Source organism: Fusarium verticillioides, chromosome 5 (assembly GCF_000149555.1).
Source record: "Fusarium verticillioides 7600 chromosome 5, whole genome shotgun sequence".
Taxonomy (NCBI): Eukaryota; Fungi; Ascomycota; class Sordariomycetes; order Hypocreales; family Nectriaceae; genus Fusarium; species Fusarium verticillioides.
Genome location: NC_031679.1, coordinates 701,260 through 720,723, shown reverse-complemented (window position 1 = coordinate 720,723; position 19,464 = coordinate 701,260). Strand labels below are relative to the sequence as shown.

The window sequence follows — 19,464 nt, the reverse complement described above, 5'->3', positions numbered from 1 at the left end:
CTGGGCGAACCATGGAGTGGTGGGATGAAGTGCAGGTAGCAATTCCGTTGAATATTGGCCTGAGAAACAAATATTTAATGCTCTGATCCTCGGGAATCATGAGACGCGGCTCCATCAGCTTTTTCTTCTAACAATATGAGACTAACAACACCTAAAGAGCAAGATGAGATTTCTCTCAGACTTCTCGGAAGGAAGGGCAAGTTTGAAGCCTACTTCACGCTCTTTGATGAGCTAGCTCTAAGGGAAAGCACATTTAGTTGCAACTATGTTTCCTCCTCACCTACCCATCAGCACGTGCTATCAACTGCCATCCTGCTCAGAAATAACGTACAAAAGACAAAAGAAGAGACCATGAAGCAAATCTCCCATGAGAATCAGGCAGTTGGAGAGAATGTTGGCAACATCATCAATAGGGCAGTACAAGCAATGGTGATGATTGACTCGGCGGCTCAAGAATGGCACCCTGCAAACTTCGTGCTTGGAGGATACCAACCTATTTCCTGGCTATCGCACGAGTCATTTGTTTCGTTCATCGAGCGATCAATTCCCCGTGCCCCTGAGCAATCATGCAACCGGTTTGAGGATGTCATTGGGCATAAGTCAAAGCTTAAAGCATGGAAGCTGAAGAAACGGCTGGGGATTCGCTTTCTGCCAACAAATGACCTTTCATGCCACCTTCTTTTCAATGAGAAGGACAACACGCTCTATCTCTTCCATCAGGTGGCGTACTTGAAAGCACATTTAGAGCAGTTTCAAAACCATGCAAGCCCTTTGGATATAACTGCGCTTGAAAGTCTAGGCCGGTATGCTTATTTATTCAATTACTTATTACAAACGGGAGGATCATTTTGTAGCTAATATTGGCGACAGGGGAACTCTACCGCCCCAGCTTCTTTTTGAGACTTTACATTCGTTGCAAGATATCCTCTTCCCCCTGAGAGATTATCGTTCTGAGAAGATCCTCCGGAAGCTGATCAGTAGAAACGGCTTTGACCCAGAATGTTGCGAATACGATGGCTATAATGTTTTCCACAAGGGGATGAGATACATGTACTGGGGAGAGCGGATAGCCAGGTTGTATGAGCTTGCGAAGAAACGACCGCCACGAAACAAACTGGAACGTTGGTTCGACCGTAGAAGTACCGATGGTAATGCTTTCTCTATTGCTCTGCTAGCTGTTGGTATCTCAATATTGGTCGGCATTGTAACCATTATGATGAGTGGATTCCAGTCATGGATTGCATGGATGGCTTGGAAGTACCCCACAGAGGTGCAGGCGTAGGTTTGTGCAGAATGTATGTTACTAACTTATTTCATTTAAACGCTGTTGCTATCATAATTTAACTCTAGTTTTCAATCATTAGCAATTAAGAAGGCCGCTAGAAGGAGAAAAGGCTGTACATTATAGTGCCGATTTTCTCAATCTATAGATCAGCTATGCAGTAACCACTTCATCCCCGTTTTGGTCTCATCTTCCTTTACATGAGGCTTACCCCCCTGCAGTTACTTGCAGCTCTACTCGCTTCCCTGGCTTCGCCTGTATGGCCTGGCAATACTGGGCTGTCAAATAATTTCAATTGCTCGCTCGCTATCCTTTTCCACCGTTAAACAAATCCCTACAGCGCCATGAATACATATCTAAAAAAAGTTTCAAGGGCTGGAACATTCAGAGTCAGCCCTCTCATCAACCTGCTCAATACGACCAGTCTTGACATCATAAACATATCCGGTAATAGGCACATCCAAAATCAACGGACTCTTGCGCAAGAAGGCAACGTCATCAATGACGCTCTGCCGCAAATCAGAGAAGGGAAGAAACGCCATGTGGTCCACGTCTTCCTTTAGCTCTCGTCTGATCTTGGACCGGAAATCTGTGTCGGAGAAGCTCTGCATGCCGCAGCCGGTCTAGAAGCGTGGGGTGTCAGCCGGGCCGGTCATTATCTCCATTGGGGGGGTAGCTGAAATTATGGCCTTATGATAGTGCCGTGGGAATGGAAAATATCGAATAAAATGAGATGAGGCGGTCTTACATGGTGCATGACAATAATCTCACGCGTGCCCAGCATCTGCTGAGAAATCAAGATTGATCGAAGTGCTTCTACAGCACGACCACCAGCTGTAACTGTCAGCTTTGCAGGCGAGACAAGAAAATTAGGTAGGTACCATTTCGGATGACATGGGCATCGCCAAGGTCTAGACCCAGGACTTTCTCAACGTCCAATCTGCTGTCCATGCACGCTACCACCGCTACCTTTCTGGGTAAATGTTAGGCCCTCGATCCTAGGGCGCGGGTATGAGATCACCTACCGACGGGGCGGAGATGGTAAGTGGGACTGGGTAAACTTTGCTGCATATCTGCGATTCGCAGCTTCAAAGTCCGAAGTGACTGAGGGATAGAGAACGGGTGAAGACACAGGTGAAGTGTCAAGTGCAGGCATCTTGGTCTTGAAAAAGGCCATTGAGAAAAGCTGTGCAAATGGAGATGTAAAAGCTTGTTTTTCAAAGAGGGTCTTGTCTGTCTGTTAAGTAAAGAATAAAGCCAAGAGCCAAGATAATGCCAATTCTTGCGTTCCATGCACGACTTCTTATCCTCGAGCCCGCACCAATATAAAAAAAATCCTTCGTTTCACAAGACCAACCCAGCTGGCCCGTCCGGACCGTCATCCACAAACAGCGGCGCCCTCCGACCCCGAGATAAACCCCCGCACACACACTTTTTCTGCAGTAATATTGTCTGAGATTCTGCACATGGTGTTGACAGATCATGCCATAAAAAGAAATGTTACCTGTGCTGTCAGGTACACCCACGGACCGGATGTGGCAGCCATTAAGAAGCAGGCTATTGCATGCCATGACACCATAATGGCTCGGCGATAGCTCACTTGACCTCGATCTACGACTGAAAAAAGAAAGTCTTTCGGAGTTCCAAGGAAAGGGCCACGACTAGTGAATTTGCCAAGGGTGTGTGTTTGCTGGCCATGATGCTTGGCTTTACTAGGCGGATTGTTAGTGGTTGGGAAAATCTGGGGTAAAATGACTATGTTGCCGCGTAGATCCCGGCATAACACCGTATCACTATATCTGTGATAGCCAAGACGCTTTTTACTTATAGTGGTGTCTCGATGGTACTCTGTGTCCTCTACTAGTGTATATCCCCTCTTTCACTTCTACCAAATAAAGCCGAAGATGATGCTCTTTTCAAATATGACGAACCCGTTTGCGGTTCGCTCTCGATTAGCAGAGTATCACCGCGGGACTGAAAGGCTATCATCGGCCCGGTTGAAGTCCTGTACAGAATCCCGGCGGTCTAGATGCACATGTTGTACATGGCTGTTGAAAAATCTCGCAGCTGGATGTCGAAGATTCGAGAATAATCTTAGTAACGGGGGACAAGAGCTGCACCCCGCGTATTAGCGTCACCTTTGTGAGCTGGTGTAGCCAAGGAATCTTACGGGATGATTATGCCAGCCATAGAAAAGTGTAGCCTGCTTCATCTCACCACCCTCCCTCGAGATCCATGTCGTAGAATTCATCTGGATGTTGAGAGGCTTACAAGTGCCAATACTATTGGTTTCGTTGACAGCACGATGGAAATTTCACCCCGAAAAGGCATGTCGATAACAAGCACCGCTGCTAGATAACAGCTCACTCGCGGAGCATAGATTCGTGTACCACCAAAAAGGCGTAGCAAGCTGAGTCCGACGGATCCCGAGCCTGTACAGTGGTCAGATATCAAATCTAAGCCGCTCGGACCAAGATACTCGACGTGTCGGACTGTCGATTAAGCATCCGGCTTTTACCAGGGTCGCTTCAGATCACCCGATCGACCATCTTATTCCCCTCTATTTAGGCAGCTCATCAAATATTCGAGAATGACAGCTCTATAATGTGGGTTGTTAAATACCGCTTATCGAACCACCCCTGCTTTCCACGAAACAAGCTTTCGATGTTGGGGTAGACTCGAGTCATTCTATAGAGCGGCAAAGGTGATATCTCACTTAGTCTAGATATTTCAATGTACAGAATATGAAATTCAAGTCTACCTGCTGTCTAGATACCATAGTGAATGAACGGAACCCAGGCTGGTGATGGCTCAATCTTGTGCCGCAGGAGGATGGCTAAGGAAGCCTCTCTAGACCAGCTCTGACCCCTGGTCTCGACCCCGGACATGGTCTTCTTGCTTACCCGCATGCTTCTGGATGCTTTGGTGGTGACTCTCCTCCACCTTGTACCCAAGGATCTTGACATGCCTTTAGTCTTTGCTCTACTCCGAACTCGTCTTCTTTCCCACCTAACTCCGTGGACCACAGGTTCTCTGATAATCAAATTACTGAGCAGATCATCATCTGCACCTCTACTAGACCCTTCTTGCTCCCTCTTCTCCAGCCACTGATCCCTCAGCCGACGGCTAGCCTCATGAAGCCCCCAAGCCACAGATTGATCTGACATCCGACCATCCTTGATACCTTCATACACTACCTTGGCTATATCAACACAAACTCTATCATTGACCTCCCATAGAGTACCTATAACATGTTGGAAGCCGGCGAGTTGGAAAGCACTGATAAGATGGACGGCTTCATCCATGAATTGCTCCTGTTGAATACGGCCTGTTCCACAAGCTGACAAATATGCTAGAAACGGTGGCTGATCCTTTAGATTCAAGTCCAGTAGCCCGCCGACCCGCAATGGATTCGTCACGACATCCTCGAGACATAAATAACTCCTCAGGGGATCTTGGGGGTCGGTACATCCATGGCCTGCAAAATGGAAGAACTTGCACTGGCGAAGTTGTTCAACAAGTGCTGCCTTTCGTCGTTCAGGTTCAACAACATCTAGTCCAATCGACGAACAAACATCTTTGACCACTTCCAATTCCTGGTTAGCAAATGCCAAACGTGATAGCGTTGGTGTAGTCTCCATAGCCACAAGCACTACCTTGCTTGTTTCTCGTGTTGCTGTCCGTCGCTTTCGAGCTTGTATCATAGCCTTGACTGACGATGCATAAGACGAAACAACCCTGTCAAGTGTCGTCTCCTTTGTTCTCTTCCTATGATATCCAGCTGCATGTAATGGGAATTGTTTCAGAAGGCCAGTAGGGATCCACCAAACATGCGGCCAGTTGTCACCTGTCGGAGTCTCTGAAAAGCCAATTCTGTCCAATACAGGACAGACAATAGTGTCCCACAGCCATTCGAGGACATGCGGACTACCCCTATCTCCGCTCAAGACTTTCTCTTCGATGTCGGCTCTACTCAAATCAAGTAATGGCACTGTATAAATCCTGTCGATCATGATGATGATAGCATCGCAACATATAATGCCGACGTTGATGATGATAACCGGCCCCCGATCTGTTATGTCCTGCATTTCATCAAGCCCTGGTGTCTGTAAAAAGGTATTGAAGTTTGGTAATTTGCGAATCTTCTCGACTAGTTCATCAAACTCCTTTCCAGCATCATAGAGTCGTAGCGCCAGTCCTTCTCTTAGCGCAGTAGTCTGGGTGGCAGAGATGTCCGGGTCGACTGGGCGATTGATCTCCTTGCGAAGACGATCGAATTCAGCTGCATATTCTGGATGCGCCTTTTCTAGGTCCACGATATCCGTCTGCATTTGCTCTGCGGATGCTCCGAGTAAACCTTGACCCTGTTCAAGGAGCTCCAGGGCATCTGCCACTTGTCCAGCCTGTATAGCAACAGCGACCGCATCCGATGTAAAGCCAGCCAGTTCAGCGAGAGAACTCTGACGATCGGAGTTGTCTTGCTGCCGTGGTATGATACGTGGAATGAGCCCCACCACAAGTTTCGCAGCATCTAGACTTCGCTGTCTGTCGTGGCATATTGGCAGCAGACACATGCAGGCCTGGATACGGCAAAGTGGAGGGGCGTTCGACTGCTTGATAGCTTCTTCGAAACAAGGTATGGCTTCGTCGATGCCAGTTAGAGTCTTGCCCGTTGCGTGAGCTGCCAGAAGACCAAGACCTAAGCTGTAGAGTGACTCTCCTCGATCTGGGTGAGATTCCGGTGTAGCTTGCAATGCTTCCTTCGCAACGGATATCCACTCATCAACACCATCGCCATCAAATGTTTCAGAGCCTTTTTGTATCAGTGCACTTGCCAGGCTGTGTAGAAAGATAGCTCTGTAAGGATGTGATTTCGGCGTGCTGTCGACCGCTTCTCTCAGTGACTGAATTCCGCCATCGAGATCTTTCATGTCGTTGGTGATGGTGAATTTTCGAGCCAACTTGATCCCAATATCATGCTGGTGTCTTGATCGATCGGGGTGGTTATCAGGCATAGTATTCAAAGCCCGCTGCGATAACTGGGTCGATTCTTCGAGATCGGGCAGCTCATGAGATCTTTGATATCTTAGTTGCAGAAGAACAGCGAGATTGCCTAAACTCGTAGCTAGCATCGTCGAGTTATGGCTTGGTATCTTTAAACTTCTTCTGGACAAATCGATGGCTTCGTCAATGTCTATCAAGGCACTCGTCAAAGAATATCGCTGCCCCAAGAGTGTCGCCAGTGAGTTTAGTGAATCTGCCAAGGCTGGTTCCTCTTCTGAAGCCTCCTCAACTGCCTGCCGAGCCAATCGAACACCTTCGTCCATATCAGCCAGCGAGCCTGTTCTGAGTGATTTGTGCCCCAGTAAACTGCCAATGTGCGCTAGCAGGTGTAGTTGCATGGATTTGTTGTCAGCTACCTCTCCCTCTATAGCTTTCCAGCCCATGGAAATAGCTTCATCAACATTCTCCACAGTACCAGTGGCGAGATACCTTCTCCCAAGCAGGACTAATAGATCGCCATATTGATTTGATACATCCGATGCGCCATCGTTGGTGATGTCGATCGACTGGCGAGCCGTATCAACGGCTCTATCAAGATCAGACTCTGACCCTGTTAAAGCATAGCGGTCTGTGAGACGGGCACGAAGCGCCTTGAGGACGAGGGGGTGTTGGGGATGGACTTCCTCGAGCGCGTTGGCGATTCCATTTGCCTCTCCTGCTAGGTCAATGGACTTGTCGAGATCCTCAATGTTGTTTGTCGCTGTATACCTGTCCTTGAGCAGATAAGAGAGATATAATAAGCAGCTGGTACGGATTCCAGGCTTATCATCGTGAGCTGAGTTGACAGCTTCCCATGACTTTTCAATTGCTGCTTCTAGGCTTTCCACATTACCAGATGTATGATATTCTTGATCGAGCTCTTTGATGCGAGTGAACAATGGGTTCAGTCTCCCAAAATCAACGTTTAGAATTGACTCCGGATCAGCGCTTCCAAGACTGAGGACAGAGAAACTGTTATCCATCTTGCATACACTCAGAAACTTGATTGATATGATAAGAAAGTCAGCTTCGAAGAATCAGTCAGCGAACTTCAAGTCACCTTGCGCCGCCATGACTGCATTGACTTGAGCCTCAGGGCTACAAGTTAGCATCCGATAAACTGGAAAACATTGGGGCTTACCATTACTGCGTCATCTATAGAGTCATTTTCTTGCCTGCGGGGTTGCATGTCTTTTTCCACAAATGTTGCATCATTTGCCTGCTTAAACGACAGCCTGCTTATGCTGTGACACCGTCAAGGCCAATCACAGATTCCTGCTTCTGTCACATAGTTGATGCCAAGAAGTTTTTCATTTCAGCTGTCAGATTTCTGCCTAAATGTCGACCAACCTGCAGGAGATGAAATTACAAACAGGGCATTGCGCAGCCCGACTGTACCGAAATTCGGTAAGTGCAGACGTAGCTTGAAATCACAGAGTAAGAATGAGGCTTTCTCTGTTTTTTGGCATACACCGTCGAACTGAAAACGAATTCTTTGATATTTGAGTCAACGTTCACAAAGTCTTTGGGAGTTTAGTGCCGATGGGTCCTCCAGGATCAGAAACTACACGATGGGCCATCCTCATTGGAGTTGGCGTGACTATCTCCAGAAAGAACAAAGACTCCAGGGCTCTCGTCTCGGATAGATCGCTGCAAGGAGCCGTTAATGATATTCATTCCATGGAAAAGTACCTCGATTCGAGGCGATTCGCTGTGAATACAACACGTCTGACGGCTACCAAATCAAAGGACAGTCCTCTAAAGTCGGCTGAAAGCTTTGATCAATTACCAACACTCGACAATGTGGTTTCAGCTTTAAAGAAGGTTCTAAAGACTTCCAAACAAAATGACCACGTATACATCCATTATTCTGGCCATGGCTCTTGTCGGGCGATGGACGGTGCAGTTGCGCTTGAACTTGTTAACCCTCTGACCCTTGAAACGGAGTACTTGTACGGAACCGTTCTACGAAGCGCCATGAACAAGATGATAGAAAGGGGCCTCACTGTGACTCTTGTTCTCGACTGTTGCTTTTCGGGAAGTGTACTTCGCGATGATAGACCAGATGTTGGCGATATTCGATATATGGATCACCATACAGACTATGATACTTCGTTCGATAATCCTTTTGATGACACCGAGCCAGAAGAATTGAGAGATGGGGTGGTCACTCTCTCAAGGCTTCTAGATCCTCAAGGTTATACAATCATTGCCGCTTGCGGCCCTCACGAAGTTGCTTCAGAGTTGAAGTTTGAAGGCGGAGCTACAAGCGGAGCATTGAGCTACTTTCTCATCAACTCACTCGTGCTCTTGTCAAGACGTGGTACACAAGTCTCTAACGAGATGCTTCATCAGCACCTTCGAGCACAATTTCACGCCCGACTTCCAGACCAGACTCCGATGCTCTATGGTCATCGTGGATTTGCATTCTTTGGAGACTTCTCGGGCGACACTAGACACGCCAATGTCTCTACCACATCTATGCATCGGAGCATGGAAGATGACTGCCTTATTCTCCATGCTGGGCAAGCTCATGGAGTTCACAAGAATGACGAATATGCTTTGACACCTTTTGACACAACCATCAACCCAAAGCATAGAAATTCAATCCGGAGTAGAGTCTACGAAGTCGACTGCTTATCATCCAAGATGGAGACCGTCGACCCGATAAACAAAGCTGTCATCGCAAGAGGTTCAACGTGGGAGGCCAATCTCTTAACATCCTTTTCACGCCGAAAGATCCAAATTTGTCTTGACTTGGACAAGAGTGTCTGTGCGGCTCTCATCCAAGCAGCATCAGCTACTACCTACCTTGAATTATGCCACAAATCCTCAACCGACAGGATGAGAACACCATTATCGTATGTCGTCATTAAAACGCCGAAAGATTATGAGATCAGAGACCTTACGGCCAAGCATGCCTGTGTTGTGGCCAGGATCCCATACGAATCGAAAGAGAATAGTGGAGCTCTATTTGATACTTTGGATCACATATCCAGGTACAAGTTCTTTGAGGGTATCGAGAACCGATTGTCAAGTTCTGCCTTGGAAAAGTCTTTCTCCTTACAATACTCAGAACGTCCAAGTCCTGACGGGTGTTTTGACATCAAACATGGACAAACTCTAACTATAACAATGAAGAACCTCTCAAGCAGACCCTTACATCTGGGTGTATACTTGTTTACTGAATTCTGGGAGATTCGTAACCTGATGTCTGAGAGTGGAGAGGATGCACACGTGACTATAAAGCCAAAAGGTCACAAAGATTCAGGAACCCAGGAACTCCCTTTCACTATGACAGTACCAAAGATGGCTTCTGACCAACGGTTGTCCGGGACGGAAGATATAGTCAAATTGTTTATTACTAGCCGACCATTCGTATTTCCGGGCATGGTTCTTTCAAAACTTCAGCACGGAAGAAATCGGGAGGCGGCAGACCCCTTGGATTGTTTACTGCAGGGACTAAATGGCGATCTTCCGGGCAAAAGAGGCGATGAGAAGTGTGAATGGACCACGCGGAACTATCTAATTCGCACATATCTGTAGATATTTGCGCGTGTTTACGCAAAAGGATCATACAGCTCAAGCTCATCCTCCAGATACGACCTTCCACCATTTGCAGTGATACCATAATCATCGCATAGAACGTAATTCCCGCCGTCGGCCGATTCTACTTTATAGGGGCCTTCCTTTCCTCCAGAAGTCACAAGATAGACTTTATCTCCGGGTGAGTACTTGTAGTTGATATCGTACGCGTTGACACCTGGTCTTTTGTTATCAGAGATAACAAAATTGGTGTCATTTGTGCTTTCTATATGTTAGCTGATATCTTGAACCTTGTTGGAGATTCAACATACGAATCGTCGTTGGCGCTCATTTCAACTACAAAATGGCGAGCAGTGATGTGGCTGAGTTTGTGGAAGTGTTTGAAAATTACAAAACAGTTGCAGATCGGGCGGGACCTTTATACCAATGATGGATAGGTACGTCTTGAAAGTGAGGCGATGGATACTTTGCTGCATGCGGGCTGACACCAAGTGCTGCACGTCACTGCAGTCAGGTATTCGAGGGTGTGATCAGGCATCAACGAGCGGTTATAAATTCATTTCTATAGCATTGATAAGATATATCAATACGTTACGCGACAGACTCATTTCCCTGGAATATCGATATAGAATGACCAATGATATCGAACGAGGCTCTCCAGAGACCACAATCAAGCAGACATTTGCCAGGTCGGTTTTGACATGGGCTTCCTCTTGGCGGGTTCCAGGAGTATTTAGCCTGAAGTCTCACAAAAGTCCAGCATCTGGCGTGGTTAGCCATACCGAAAGAATTACAAGTAAGTTGTGCTCAAGTTCTCATACATATTTGCTTCATTGGAGTGTGTGTCTGACAGCTATTACTATAGTCGAAGACCGTCGAAAAGGATACCCACGATTCTCTGCCTTGATGGCCGGACATAGTTCTTTTCAGATATACAGACGTTTCTCAGATCTTCGAACGCGCCTCTTGCTTCTCACACAAGATGAGATAGTTGAGCTCGAAGAACAATTAAATCATATAGATAAGACGGAAAAGAGTCCTCTATTCTTGGCATCTCGCCGTGACGATAGGAATTCAGATCGATCTATGGTCACCACCAAACTACGTTCTGCTCTTTCAGCTTATGGTACGAGTGCCACTTGGCCTTTCTATAATTATCTAGCTAACCTTCCCAAAGACGAGCTTCTTGATGGAACTCAGCGGTCTTTGAAGTACGAGTCACCTCATGAGAAGTATGTTTCCTGTCTTCAGCGGTGGCTATCCGGGAATAGCTGCATTGCCAGAAGCGAAAGAAGGTTCCTTAACAACAGCGATGATTTGCTATCTCTTTGTCCTAGAGAAGACGGGATCGTAGCATGGTTAGAAAGAAATGTCTGCGATAAGATTGTCCGTCGATTTAGCAAAGTAAGCAGATTCCATATTGACTGTTCCAGACTAACACGACCCTAGAATTCTGAGAATGTTTCCAACGATCCTCACGTTCAGATCTTCTCTCGTTCATCGACCATGAGAGTAGCTCGAGCGATCTTGAGCCCACTTATTGTGTTTTTACTACTGGCCCCAGTCGTGATTTGCAATATGATCAGTAGCCAATCAGCTAGATTAGCCATTATGATAGTATCGACGGCTGCATTTGTTTGTTGCATGTCTTTGCTGACGAATGCCAAAACGGTTGAGTTGGCTGTAGCTGGAGCAACGTGAGTTCCCTTTCTCATGGCTTGGGGAAGTACTAACTTTAGAGACAGTTACACAACGGTTATGATAGTTTTCGTTAGTAATACTGACTGAAATTGAGAGTCAGCTATGAACTTTTGCCTTCAGTGACCATACACAAATTTCAATTTCTTCAGAAGTCATATTCTCGAACTAATCCATTCAGTATAATAACCAAACAGCCAAGCTTTCACCCCATCGCCAGTTTAGAGCAAATGATCTTAGCCTCAGTCTCTGAATCAGAAGTGTTGACAGTTTGTACCCCTTCAATACGGTAATAAACATTTATACATGACACGAGTCGAAGCAAGGTGTAGAAAAGTGTGTCCAGAAAGAGTTGGCAACCCAATATTCAGCTAATTCAGGAAAATCGCATCCCCCAAAACACATGCTTCTCTCCTGACTTTTCTCTCATGTTCTGCATCACCCACCCAGCCCGACACGACTGCGGTGATCCAGCATGGCATATAAGCGGCTCCTACAACGGGGGCGAAAGGGGGAAATGCGACTGGTGCAATCGCAGAAGCTTCACAGCCAAACGAAGAAGCCCAAAAGGTCACAGTGGCAGCTGCTCTCAGACTAATCTGAACTAAAGGCAGTACACCAATGAATTCGAGCTGTGGGTTCGGAAAACTTGGGTGCTCACCGAGGTTGAACCAAACGAGGTCCGTCCCTCGATGTCGGCTTCCGGTAATAGTGAGCGGAAACAGCTCTGCAGCGAAGATGATAGGGGTTTCCATCGCAATTGGATAGTAAGTCGGAATAATTAGGTGGAAGACAGCATTGTTGTTGCCCTCAGAGGTTGCTAGAAGTGCTTGTCTGCCCGCTCGCATTCTGACACAAATCGTGGCCAGATCATGATGATAGCCACCAAAGTTGGGACCCAGAGGATCCTCTTTCTGTCTTCTTTCAAAATCAGGATACCAATCGGTATCAGGATTCCAGACATAGAAGAAATGACTCTCCCCCATTGAGCGTCCCTCGACCGGAGCCATTTCGCTTTGAACAAACCGGTGCACGTATGTCCCGAAGCCATGGCCAGCCCAGCCTTGGACCTTTGCCATGTTTGAAATCGCGAGCTCGTCTTTGATGCCGTCGAGGCCTGCGCCGATTCTTTTGATAGACTGTGCTACATCCAAAAGAATAAGAGGCACAGCACCAACGGCGGCGGATTGGAAGTAAGCAATTAAATCAGGGGTTGAATTGAACGCGTTGGTGACGAGCTGAATCTCTCTCTTTTCGATAATCTCAAGAAGCTTGGGGATGGCCTTCTCCATTTCCTTATACATCATCTCCTTCTGCGCCGCGGCCTTTCCTTCTTTTCGCTGAATCCAGAGAGCAAGAAAGCCTTTTGCAGCTGACGGGCCGTGTTCCCAAACTAATCGGGCGAGTTGTGCTCTACCGATTGTATAGATTAGGCTCATTTTGGATGGTGGGATTCAGGATCAGATCGACTATTGCAGTGTGATGCGGAGGACCGCAAATGTCACCTTTTCGCTAGGGTTAGCTTTGATGAGTCTGAGTCGCTTTTCAGGCTCAAGATTAAATAGACGCGACTGAAAAACGCCTTGTCGGCTTCCCCCTTTCCTATATCTCCAGAGGACATAGCATGAGCCGTAAGCGCCAGCCGAGCGCAACCTGGCCTTCGGGCCGCAGAAGCAACCCTCTCGAAGACCCGTATCACTTTGGATAGTTCTAGCTGAAAATCTTCTTTATTATACTTGCGATTCGTGGGTTTCGACTGAGATAACGGTGGACGGCCATTCTATGGGCCAACACTGTTCCTGCGCGCTGTGTCTGGCCAGTGGCCACAACTCGGCCCTCAGAAATGGACGCTGGGCTTACAAGGCAGATTCTCTCCCGCCACAAAATTAAACTGATAAGCCTTGAATAAGTGTTACATTTCCAACTGTGATCGAATGGACATCTATAAACTGGCCAGTGAGGCTGAGAGCAAAAGCTGCTAACCAACAACAAATTCCAGTGATGCATCCATCAACGAATTCTGAAACTACAATACGTATTGGAGGCCTACAAAGACTTGATTTACACGTGTAACTAAGCCATTGGGATGTAGCGAGACTTGATGTGCCTTCAGTCGCTAGCAAGTTCGCTGAAAGGCACAGAGCAGAAAACAGGCAAGCCTCGTTCATTTCACCCTCGCAATCCCGAGAGCTTCAATTTAATTTTTTGTTACTATTTTCTCCGTGCATATGTCATATTGGCTATCAAGGTTATCCATATCTAGGTAGACCCTGTTGCACGCCAGCTTGTTGTCCTTGATTCCAGGCTTGTTTCTGCCGTAACGTTTCACTGTGCCAATAATCATGAACAGCTTGATTCTTATCCGCCATCCTGGGCCATATCGACTCTGGTAACACTGCTCCCGATGGTTGTTGATGTCCTTCTAGTGGTGCACTCTTGTCTGTCATTCTGTTCTGAGATCTCTCGGCAGCTCGCTTCCGCTTAGATTTTCGTCGTCGGTCACATAGAATGATGCTCATGATGAGGAGCAATACACCAGCTGTAACTGTTAGATATGTACTTATAAATGAGAAGACTGTCTTACCTAGCACACCAAGAGCAATGATAATCTCAAGTGCTCCAAAGATCTTGGTTCCAGGCTGACCAGGCGAGCCATTATCTGAGTTGCTTTCCTGTGTAACTGTAACAACAGGTGAATCTGCAGTTGTCGTACCCTCTGATTGGGCAGTTGGCTTGGGTACAATGGTTGTGAATATCGTGGTCTGTTCGACGGCGGAAATGATTCGCGAGAGCTGTAGATCCAAGGCCGCATCATCCATATTCATTGAAGCCATTCGATATGAGACGAGAAACCGAGATATGTTTAACCAGAAGGTGTTTTGTGAGACTTTTTTATCGAAGGGAATGCTACCAGAGCTGAACTGTCTGAATTAAAATTAAAGAATTAATAAAAAAAAGACCGTAAGAATGGAATTATTTTCGAAATGAAAGTCGTGTCGCTTCGTGATACCAGATCAACGTGCGCAAGAAAAGAAAAGGAACCAAAAGTGAAAAAGTCTCGCGGATATGGAGTTATATTCCTCTCGTATAGTTTTTTCTGTTAATAAACACAGCCATAATAGCAGGTTGAGGCGAAACCGGGTGGTGCCTGAGGTGGCATTGTGAGACGGGAGATCAAACACGCCCGTTGACGACCCCTGGTCACAGGCGGTTTCAGTGGGATTTTGGTAGAGAACCAAGCCGGCTGTGCTCTCTTCCGGCGGGCTGCGTCTGCACAGCTGACGACCTGGTTTCAGAAATGTCAGCTTGGCTGGACTGTTTTTACGAGCGCCAAAACATGAGGTCCCTTATTCTTCACCGTATGTATATGATGGAGCTGAGATCTGAGTGAAACCCCACCATGGCTTGTGCTTGACAGCGGTTATCGGTTGTTCGGATCGCACGGTTTCCATGGTCAATTGATGGGCGGTGCAGGTGTCAACTGCGTCAGCTGTTTCATTTCCATCTTTATTTTTGGGTGCCATTGGAAGAGAATTGAATGCTCAGAAAAGGTAGAGTAGCACGCGACTTTTGGTTGAGGGACTGTAAACAGAGCCAAGTCGATCGTGTTTCTGCTTGAGGCGGGGCATCAACTTGGCAGAGATCCAGCACTGTGAGCCTCGGGTGAAGAGCTTTGAGGCTGCTGCTGTAGCATTGTGCGAAACAATGGTAGGCATTCGTTGTCAATTGCGTGTTCGGAACTTGAACGAGATTCGAACAAAGTCGAGCGCATAGAAACTACAGAGGTGGAAATGCACATGAAGCTCATATCACAAAGTGCTGAGTTTGCCCGGGGATCTCTATCACGTACCGATCTTCCATTTCAACACTTGAAAATATGATACTATGAGGCCAAATTATTTCTCATAAACATAGATTCCTTTAGATCCTGAGTTACAATCTAGAACGCGTCCAATTCATGGTCTTACGTCAATCTTCATCAATCATATTGCCGCCATAGGGTAGCTCCAAACATCGCGAACCCACATTGACCACCCAACGCTCTTTGCACTCTAGCTCATTGACAGCAACAGGGTATAGGATATCGGCGTTTTCGGAGGCCGATGACGAAACCCTCAACCTTGACTAAGTTTAAATTGAAGAAACGTCATTGGATCCCGGGTAAGCTTTCGTAAATATCTCCATCTTCAATCAACTACCGATCCAGACAAGCCGAACGAGATGCGGGGGCGAGCGTAGGTTTAGCTAGCCCAGCACGCGGAAGTTTGGAGTTGTGTGACTTGATTCTTCCGTCCGCGGGGCGATTCAATTGCTTAAATACTTTTCTACAGCTCCAATTGATCGGCCGAGTGTTGCGCTGTCTTAATACTCACGCTTGAGCTACCAAAGGTGAGCGTATGCGGCAGTAGTATGAGCAGAGCTAACCATCAGCAGCATCGCAATCGTCGCCATGGCTGTTGTCGACATCCTCTTCACCTGGTGGTCAATCCCCATCGCCACAGGTGTCCTCATCGCGACGTATCTCTACTCATACTTTGTGACCTACGGCCATCTGAGAGACATCCCGGCGCCTTTCCCAGCGCAGTTCACGAATCTGTGGCTTCTCTACGTGTGCAGGCGTGGTGAACGATATCGCGTCGTGGATGGGATTCACAAGAGATTGGGTCCTGTAGTACGAATCCAGCCTAACCACACTTCCATCGCGGATCCTGACGCAATCGCCACCATCTACGGCCACGGAAACGGCTTCTTGAAGTCGTGAGTATCCTGCTCTTCACGTCTTCTCACAACTAATGAATGGTAGTGATTTCTACGATGCATTTGTCTCAATTCGACGAGGTCTTTTTAATACACGCGATCGCGCTGAGCATACACGAAAGCGCAAGCTCATCTCTCACGTCTTCTCGGCCAAGTCAATCAGCCAATTTGAGCCGTACATCCACGCCAACCTTGAACTCTTCGTCAAACAGCTCGATAAACTTGTCGCATCAGGTCAGACGACCGACAAAAATGGAAAGCGACAAGCGCTTATTGATTGTCTCCCGTGGTTCAACTACCTCGCATTCGATGTCATCGGCGACCTCGCGTTCGGTGTACCCTTTGGCATGCTCGCAAATGGCGCCGACGTAGCCGAAGTTCGAGCGACGCCCGATAGCGCGCCTATTTATGCTTCCGCTATTGAGATTCTGAACAGAAGAGGTGAGGTCAGCGCGACGTTGGGATGCTGGCCGCAATTGAAGCCGTATGCGCAATGGTTGCCCGATCCGTTTTTCAGCAACGGCCTCAACGCAGTCAAGAACCTCGCTGGTATTGCGATCGCGCGAGTCAAGGCCAGATTGGATAACCCGCCATCCGTTGAGAGAAAGGATCTCCTCGCGCGTCTCATGGAAGGCAGAGATGAGAAGGGTGAGCCGTTGGGTCGCGAGGAATTGACAGCCGAAGCCTTGACGCAGCTCATCGCCGGCAGCGACACCACGTCCAATTCATCATGCGCTTTACTATACCACGTCACACGAACACCCGGCGTTCTCGAGAAACTGCAGGCCGAGCTCGACGAGGCGATCCCCGCTGATGTCTCAGTCCCTACATACGACATGGTCCGCGACCTAACGTACCTCAACAACGTAATCAGCGAAACCCTCCGCTACCATTCAACATCCGGCATCGGGCTCCCGCGCCAAATCCCCGACAACTCCCCCGGCGTCACGATCAAGGGCCATTATTTCCCGCCGGGCAGCGTGCTCAGCGTGCCGACGTACACGCTGCATCACTCAAAGGAGATCTGGGGTCCTGACGCAGACGACTTTAAGCCGGAGCGCTGGGATAGTCTTAATGAGCTGCAAAAGACTGCGTTCAATCCGTTTAGTCACGGGCCGAGAGCGTGTGTGGGGAGGAATGTTGCGGAGATGGAGATGAAGTTGATCGCGGCGACGTGGGCGAGGAGATACACGCCTGAGTTGAAGCAGGAGGTTATGGAGACGCGGGAGGGGTTCTTGAGGAAGCCGTTGGGGTTGGATATTGCTTTGAAGATGAGGTAGATTGGCTGTTGCTCATTTTAGAGACTGTACGATGTAATGATCTTTGATCAATGCCACTCGTATTTTTGCCCATTGGCGTACATCGCAGATCTGATGGCCGCGGTGTCTGAAGTCCCCAATTTCACCTCTGTGAATCACCCAATCCCTTCATGAAATCATGAAAAGTGGGTACTGCATTGGGCCGCGCCATAACTTCCATTCTCATTCTGTGATGCTCAAAATGTAACCATCACCAACATCACCATCAACAACATCATGGACCCCAACGTGCGCCCGCCCTCCTGGAACGGTACCTGACTCGCAAGGGTTCAGGCCTTCCAGGAGGGACAGCGACCCAAGCCGACGTAGACGCGGCGCAGAAAGGCTCCCCCGATGAAGGGGAGCCAGTCGGGCCTGGAACTTGGCTGACCCGTCGAGGAGACACCCTCCTCCTCCTCAACCGTCCCCAAGAGCTAAGCACTCTCGCCGTCCTCGCCTTAGACGGTGCTCTTCTTTTTGGCGCCCCGGTATTTTTTTTTTTTTGAGAGCGAATTGATGTTTTGGCTTCGCCTCTCCTTTGATAGCTCTCCCGGGAGCTGTGGCGGCCACTTGCCCTTGCTGAGGAAACACCAAAACCCGTGGTATGTGATTTAATTTACCCGAAAGCACTGGAGACGCTGGGTTGGCTAACAATTTGCAGACCACGCACGCTTTACATAGGCATATGTCACCTGACAGCCCACGCCTCGGGCCATGACCTACGGGCTCCTTTGCATTGACATCGACAACTCCGCTAGTAACTCTGAGAACCTCTCAATTCTCAAACTGACAAACTGTCAAACTGTCCATGATGAGCGCGGCTCTGCCTCTCAAAAACAGGTGAGGCATTCATTGAGCCTCACATATGCGTACGTGACTGATCAGTCCAATCCCCAGGCCCCCATTAATTGAGGATGCGCAATATCAACAGCTGCTGGCTACCCGAGCCCTCAGTTGCGGCCAAGACTTTCTTCCCTCTCCCCAACAACAGTCACGGACTTCGTCTACCCTTTGAGGGCCTTTTCCCACCCTGCTTCCCCTTGAGTTCATGGCGAGCGACAGGCCCGAGAATCACTGTCATTATGCCCGCTAAAGAGGGAAAAACGACGAGTGACTACCCTCAGTGGTATTGGAGTCACCTGAGAGTTGAGACGGATGGCTATTGATGGTTCTGGGTTGGGGTTGGACGAGCTGGACTGGGAATATGAATAGACATTACTTATGCTAGTGATGATTGTATGGACGGTAATTACATGGTGCATACAATAATCACAGGTTACAGAAAAAAAAGCCATGATTCTGGTTGTCAATTTGGTGCTAGAAATGCGTCTTGTGAGAGTGCGTCTAACGAATATCGAAGTAAACAGGAGCCAGGCTCACCAACAATGGCCGAACCGATTGCCAGCAGTCGCAGTGGCAACACTCATAACAACTGAATTATTTTAAACTAATTTTGCTTGACGAACTTCAGTTGGTGGTAGTAAAATTTACCGAAACCAAGAGGTTGGAGCGTGATGTTGCTCTCTGGATTGCTTTCTTGCGGTTTATGTTCCGCTCATTGCCCTTCACCATTGTTTTGTAACATTTTTGGCAGAGGATGCTCCTCATTTTTGAATCATCGGCAACCCTCAATATCCACTTTACTCTTATTAATCCTGGAAGATGGCCAACTTGACTTGAAAGACCTTTTAAACTCGTGATCTGATGTTGAGGAACATGAGTTGCATGGAAGCAATAGTTGCGTTACCTGGACCTTCGATGAGGATCCAGATGCGGATTTGAGGCAGCCATGTCTCAAATTCAGCTAAACTCAAGTGTATGTATCTCAGAAACCCAGTC

The 19,464-nt window shown here is 47.8% G+C and overlaps 9 protein-coding genes across 9 annotated transcripts; 4 read left to right on the top strand and 5 right to left on the bottom strand.

Moving 5' to 3' along the window:
- Positions 1-135: 135 nt before the first annotated feature.
- FVEG_03180 (hypothetical protein) lies at positions 136-1,282 on the top strand (the record flags this gene model as incomplete). The annotated part of the gene is made up of 2 exons (XM_018890787.1): positions 136-803; positions 871-1,282. 2 exons carry the CDS (start codon positions 136-138, stop codon positions 1,280-1,282), a joined length of 1,080 nt encoding a protein of 359 aa, XP_018747163.1.
- Positions 1,283-1,650: 368 nt separating this feature from the next.
- Positions 1,651-2,459, bottom strand: FVEG_15202 (carbonic anhydrase; the record flags this gene model as incomplete). The annotated part of the gene is made up of 4 exons (XM_018904325.1): positions 1,651-1,905; positions 2,031-2,116; positions 2,164-2,255; positions 2,308-2,459. 4 exons carry the CDS (start codon positions 2,457-2,459, stop codon positions 1,651-1,653), a joined length of 585 nt encoding a protein of 194 aa, XP_018747164.1.
- Positions 2,460-4,050: 1,591 nt separating this feature from the next.
- Positions 4,051-7,308, bottom strand: FVEG_15203 (hypothetical protein; the record flags this gene model as incomplete). The annotated part of the gene is made up of 1 exon (XM_018904326.1): positions 4,051-7,308. One exon carries the CDS (start codon positions 7,306-7,308, stop codon positions 4,051-4,053), a length of 3,258 nt encoding a protein of 1,085 aa, XP_018747165.1.
- Positions 7,309-7,867: 559 nt separating this feature from the next.
- On the top strand, positions 7,868-9,871 carry FVEG_03181 (hypothetical protein; the record flags this gene model as incomplete). The annotated part of the gene is made up of 1 exon (XM_018890788.1): positions 7,868-9,871. The coding sequence occupies one exon, from the start codon at positions 7,868-7,870 to the stop codon at positions 9,869-9,871; it is 2,004 nt and encodes a 667-aa protein (XP_018747166.1).
- A 14-nt stretch (positions 9,872-9,885) lies between these two features.
- On the bottom strand, positions 9,886-10,202 carry FVEG_15204 (hypothetical protein; the record flags this gene model as incomplete). The annotated part of the gene is made up of 2 exons (XM_018904327.1): positions 9,886-10,132; positions 10,183-10,202. 2 exons carry the CDS (start codon positions 10,200-10,202, stop codon positions 9,886-9,888), a joined length of 267 nt encoding a protein of 88 aa, XP_018747167.1.
- Positions 10,203-11,940: 1,738 nt separating this feature from the next.
- Positions 11,941-13,008, bottom strand: FVEG_03182 (hypothetical protein; the record flags this gene model as incomplete). The annotated part of the gene is made up of 1 exon (XM_018890789.1): positions 11,941-13,008. The coding sequence occupies one exon, from the start codon at positions 13,006-13,008 to the stop codon at positions 11,941-11,943; it is 1,068 nt and encodes a 355-aa protein (XP_018747168.1).
- An 810-nt stretch (positions 13,009-13,818) lies between these two features.
- Positions 13,819-14,388, bottom strand: FVEG_15205 (hypothetical protein; the record flags this gene model as incomplete). The annotated part of the gene is made up of 2 exons (XM_018904328.1): positions 13,819-14,108; positions 14,154-14,388. The coding sequence occupies 2 exons, from the start codon at positions 14,386-14,388 to the stop codon at positions 13,819-13,821; spliced, it is 525 nt and encodes a 174-aa protein (XP_018747169.1).
- Positions 14,389-15,671: 1,283 nt separating this feature from the next.
- On the top strand, positions 15,672-17,697 carry FVEG_03183 (benzoate 4-monooxygenase). Its single transcript, XM_018890790.1, has 3 exons — positions 15,672-15,958; positions 16,004-16,327; positions 16,374-17,697. Exons 2-3 carry the CDS (start codon positions 16,020-16,022, stop codon positions 17,605-17,607), a joined length of 1,542 nt encoding a protein of 513 aa, XP_018747170.1. The 5' UTR covers positions 15,672-15,958; positions 16,004-16,019; the 3' UTR covers positions 17,608-17,697.
- A 642-nt stretch (positions 17,698-18,339) lies between these two features.
- On the top strand, positions 18,340-18,537 carry FVEG_03184 (hypothetical protein; the record flags this gene model as incomplete). The annotated part of the gene is made up of 2 exons (XM_018890791.1): positions 18,340-18,465; positions 18,523-18,537. 2 exons carry the CDS (start codon positions 18,340-18,342, stop codon positions 18,535-18,537), a joined length of 141 nt encoding a protein of 46 aa, XP_018747171.1.
- Positions 18,538-19,464: the final 927 nt, after the last annotated feature.